Below are 4,758 nucleotides of genomic sequence, written 5' to 3' on the forward strand. Positions count from 1 at the left end.
ATGGCCGGTGGCTTGTCTCGAAGACGCCACTGTTTGAAGTTATTCTATGTCCACTGTGTTAAATTTCCAATTTTAATTGGATAAGGGCAGGAGGTTTACGGGTAGAAATGATCAAATCTTTTCTGGACAAATACAACAAAAATTTACAGTTGTATCAAGATTGATCGCCCGTGTCTGTGAAATTCAAGCCGCCATATAAAAAAAAACGGAACTGCATATTTAGAGGTTATAAGTTATATTCAAAGGTTTATCACCGAATGTTGTTGTTGTAATGACATGTTGGACACATGAAGTTAATTAAGGAAAATCAGGACTAAATTTGTTTTCCTTCCATTATTTGAGAATTGTAAACCTTCATTTAAAATATTATCTATTTTTTTATATAAATTTATTATTTGATACAGAAAATAAATAATGAAACAATATAGAATATATTGCATATGAATCATTGAATGGTAAATGTCATGAATTCGGTTAAGAATTGTCTGATAACGAAAATTTAATTATTCGTTCATAAAAATTGGGTAAATATCGATACTATGATCCAATAATCGTCTACAAGAAAAGGAGCAACACAACTTTTGTCTACAGACTGCTTTCTTTATAAATATTATAATTGATACGAAAATACCGAAATTAACCGAATACATGTGTCGTAACGAGTGGATGGTGTATGTAATCCCTGAAGAATGTATCGCCTCCCAGAGCCATACTGTCCATGTTGTATGATTATCTATACAAAAACAGAATGTATGGAAATGAAAGAAAAAAATAACAATAACAGTATTAAGTTCAAGTCTCCACTTTTACAGACATACACGAGTAGCTCCTTATAATTTTGCCTACTGCACCCATTCTTCATCAAAAAGTCATTTTCCCCTCCTTCAATTCCTGACAGAGAGGTCCGTAAGGTGCACTCCATCCGATTATTAGGTCAGAAATTCTTTCGGGCAAAACCGCCAGCATCCGGAAAAACAAATGTGCATCCATTCCGATTAAATACCGGTTGTTCGGATATTTTGCCAACAGCGCATGCGTCATTGCGTCGGCAACTTTCTGAGGATTAGTACTCACATACTTTGCTGTGTTGTAGATTCCACCAATCACTGGAAAAGAAATGTTTTAATTCCAAGCCTGATTGAAAAATATCATTAATGCTGTTCGGTACCACAAACTGTTTAAGTTATAAATTCCAGCAATAAGTCAAATTACAAATTTTGTGTAAGCTTCAAATGGGTTTGGATGAAGTTTCGAATAATTACTGTCACTATAGTTAAAATAGTTTATATTTCGATGCTTAATCATTCCTTTAGTGCACTTCGTCAGTCGGGATCTCGACATTAGCACATACCACTAATTATCATAATTATGTACTATTTTAAGTAAATCATAGAAAGCTCACAGATGTGTATTTTACACATCGTTATTAATCAATTAATTAAAATTTAAAACCCGTGACACTTTGTTGAAGAGTATATTATGGTATTGAAATTCCTATTTCATGCACTTGAAACTATTTTTCCTTGGTCGGGAGTAGTGAGATATTTGGTTTACGCTAAAAAAGTAGTCCTGTATTTGCCACTTTGTTGTTTTTATTGAACTAAATAAATACTTTAGAAACAGCATTCATTGTAATGAGTAATATTCAAGATATAAGAACGTATGATCTTGTCACGGTTCAGAAGTGTTCACTCTTTTTGGGAGATAGCGTGTAAGCGGCAGGATAGCTCAGTCGGTATAGACCCGCCGTACATTATGCCTAGGGTTCGTGTCCCGTCAGTCTGGACAATTTTTATCCTGTGACACTCTGAGATCGTCTTTACATTATAAGATATCTTTTAAACTGAGGAACCTTGAAAATGTGTCTCTTAAAATCAACCATTTTTAAGAAAAATGTATGTTAATTTTGCTCACTAGAGCGCCGCTATTTTGAGGATGTAACTATGTTAATACTTACAGTATCTCGATATGTTACCACCATAACATTTCTGCGCATCCGGTTGCGCTCTCAAATAAGCTTTATATAATATATCAAACAGTCTGTGCTTGTCGGTAATATTTGTTTTAAAGCCTCCAGGTTCGATAGTGTGCGCAGTAACCCCTGTATGCAATAGCTCTCGTCTGCAACATATATATTCAAAATTCATGGCTAAAGTTGTATATGTTCCGTTAAAATATTCGTGAGGACATTGTCAATTAAAAAAAAGGAACAATTTCATTTTATTTAGAAGTTACACTTGGCTCTTGCCCATTTGTAAAAGACATGCAAAGGAACGCAATGGACTGGGGACTTTCTGGGGTGAAAGCGGTTGCTATATTTTGTTCTCGGCCATGTTCAAGGAGTTCAACAGGTAAAGAACAAACGATATTTTTGTAACGGATGGGAACCAAACAAAAAATGTTTCTCCATGGGTATGAAAGAAATGCAAGCTATACCGTAAACAGGACGTGAACATCTTGATGCCAGCTTTGGACACGACGTAATCTGAAATGCCCGGATATCCGCAATTTGACGTCACGCTGCATACATTAACTAATCTGCCTTGCGATTGTCGTAAATATGGAAGAAACGCCAGAGTAACGGAAATTGTTCCAAATAGGTTGACCTTACACGCCCTCTCATACTCTTCTAATGTTGTCCATTCGGCAGGGGCGTAAGATGGCATAATTCCGGCATTATTCACAACACCCCAAATCCCTAAGATGCAAAAGAGAATGTCAGATCAAAGGCACTATATACTTTAAACAGCATGCCTCTAAGTAAGGCCAATTTTCATGAAAAAAATTTAAAATGCATTTAAAGGTGAAATATTGTAAATTGAACGAAGAAATTATAATTTACACATTACAAACGGCACTAACAATCCACGTGAATTACCAAACAGAGGTTAAAATATGCAGAAATAGCCCTTACTGAGTTAGAAATGCAGTATAAATATGGTAACAGATACTGCAAAAATAATTCATTAATCGCATATGACATGTAAAAAATTACTTAAATCTTCAACGTTATTACTTTTCTGAAAATCTTAGTACATTTTTCTCAAACAATTCTTGAACTTATCTCAGCTTTATAGCAGGAATGCAAAAAAGTAAATATGGCAACAATCAAACACTATGTTCTTTAATAATACACCTCAAATAATTTAATTTCATATGAAAAGAGATCAAATGAGTACGGTTGTATTTCAACAAAAATAAAAGTGGCATGTAAATTGTCACAAATCCAGGTTATCCGTAAATATTAAGTATGGGGTGGGGAGGTATCAAAAGATCCATTATTATGTTAAAATATTTGATCTAGTTATAATATTTTGATAACATGATACTAAGGCAATTGATATAAGTTCGGATTAACGTAGGAGTTGCGAATCCGCACGGAGAAAAATCCTGGTTGAAAAGCTCTTACCTATGTCTGGCGTTTGCTCACACGTGAATTCACACGCTTTCTTGACCGATGACTGGTCAGTCACATCAACTATAACAGTTTTTAAGCGGGAAGACGTCTGATTCTTCAGCTCTCGCGCTCCTTTCTCCGTCAAACATCCGGCAACTACCAAAACGCCTTTTGCATCGAGAGTCCGTGCCAGTAGGTTCCCAAAGCCCGTGTCGCATCCAGTAATAAACACACATCTCTTGGACAAGTTTTTAATTTCGAGTTTAGATAGATTGTGAAATATCAAACTTATGATTAAAATAAATACACTCGCCGCAAGAAATACCAAAAGATAAATCATTTTGTCACTGCAGTCTATTATGTCAGCTCTGAGAAGTTTTTTTGTAAATCAAGTGTGACCGTCTCCTTGAAATGTAAAGTTCGTTAAATACCCGTTTTTAGTACCCGTATTTCATCCGATTCTGTTTTGTTAGCTGCTACTAGCACATTTTTATTAGACTTTTTAGACTGCTATTAACACTATTTTCTTCACTATGTTTAAACATCGATTATTCCATTGGCTGTTCACATCTCCAATTCAGCCTTGAATAACGCGATTTAGTTTTCAGTCAATGCTATCACTCAATTCGATACAGTAAAATCTGTCATTGTACCAACCCTATATATATCATCACTGCAATACAATATGTTTACTGTTTTTTGTTTTCGAACAATTTCGAACAGTTTGACGATATACATGAAATCAAAATAGCTGCATTTCGTTTCATACCTTACATAACGGCATCATTATTCAGGAAGGTTGCGTACAAACGGGTTTGCCTGTAAATAAAATTGAAATACCAGACAGTAACAGTAACTGTTATCAAATGAACCAAGTTCATATTTCGTATCTGATAATCGGCAGTCAAAACAAAATGACTTATATCAAATAAGTCTTAAAACTAGTAACTTGTGAACTGTAATCAAATTCACCTTAAATTGCCTTTTCAAATTTTACTGATGTTAATAATAAACGGCAATGTCACATAATTATTTGCACGTGCTTTTTGAGATATATAGAAAACTTAGCAAATTTTACTTCCATTATTGAAATTCGAATTATTAAAATTTTTAATGACAAACGGTTGATAATTTTAAAAAAAATACTAAGGGTGCAATATATAGAGGATATTGAATGAGTGTAAGTTTGATACTGTATTTATTGAACGAGCTGAATAAAATATATAATGCGAGTCTCTGGTGATTATTATATTAATTATATTCAACGAGTTCAATAAATTCAGTAATGAATTTACACGAATTTAATATCCTTTTTATCATATACCAAATATAAAGACCGTTTGAAGTGAAAAATAACGAAT

General features: G+C 33.9%; 1 protein-coding gene across 1 annotated transcript; it reads right to left on the bottom strand.

Annotated features, from left to right (window-relative positions):
* Positions 1–227: 227 nt before the first annotated feature.
* Positions 228–4,420, bottom strand: LOC132719757 (retinol dehydrogenase 7-like). Its single transcript, XM_060703606.1, has 4 exons — positions 3,410–4,420; positions 2,437–2,698; positions 1,958–2,121; positions 228–1,106 (listed from the first exon to the last, which is right to left on the bottom strand). The coding sequence occupies exons 1-4, from the start codon at positions 3,735–3,737 to the stop codon at positions 862–864; spliced, it is 999 nt and encodes a 332-aa protein (XP_060559589.1). The 5' UTR covers positions 3,738–4,420; the 3' UTR covers positions 228–861.
* Between the last annotated feature and the right edge of the window lie 338 nt (positions 4,421–4,758).

This window comes from Ruditapes philippinarum, unplaced genomic scaffold, assembly GCF_026571515.1.
Source record: "Ruditapes philippinarum isolate M1 unplaced genomic scaffold, ASM2657151v2 ctg221_1_1_1_1, whole genome shotgun sequence".
Classification (NCBI taxonomy): Eukaryota; Metazoa; Mollusca; class Bivalvia; order Venerida; family Veneridae; genus Ruditapes; species Ruditapes philippinarum.

Excerpts from the sequence above, each read along its gene's own strand:
- LOC132719757 (XM_060703606.1), bottom strand. The coding sequence starts at position 3,737 with ATGATTTATCTTTTGGTATTTCTTGCGGCGAGTGTATTTATTTTAATC. Across the intron at positions 2,699-3,409 it reads TGAGCAAACGCCAGACATAG|GGATTTGGGGTGTTGTGAAT; the intron begins GTAAGAGCTTTT and ends TTTGCATCTTAG. Across the intron at positions 1,107-1,957 it reads TGGTAACATATCGAGATACT|TGATTGGTGGAATCTACAAC; the intron begins GTAAGTATTAAC and ends TTTCTTTTCCAG.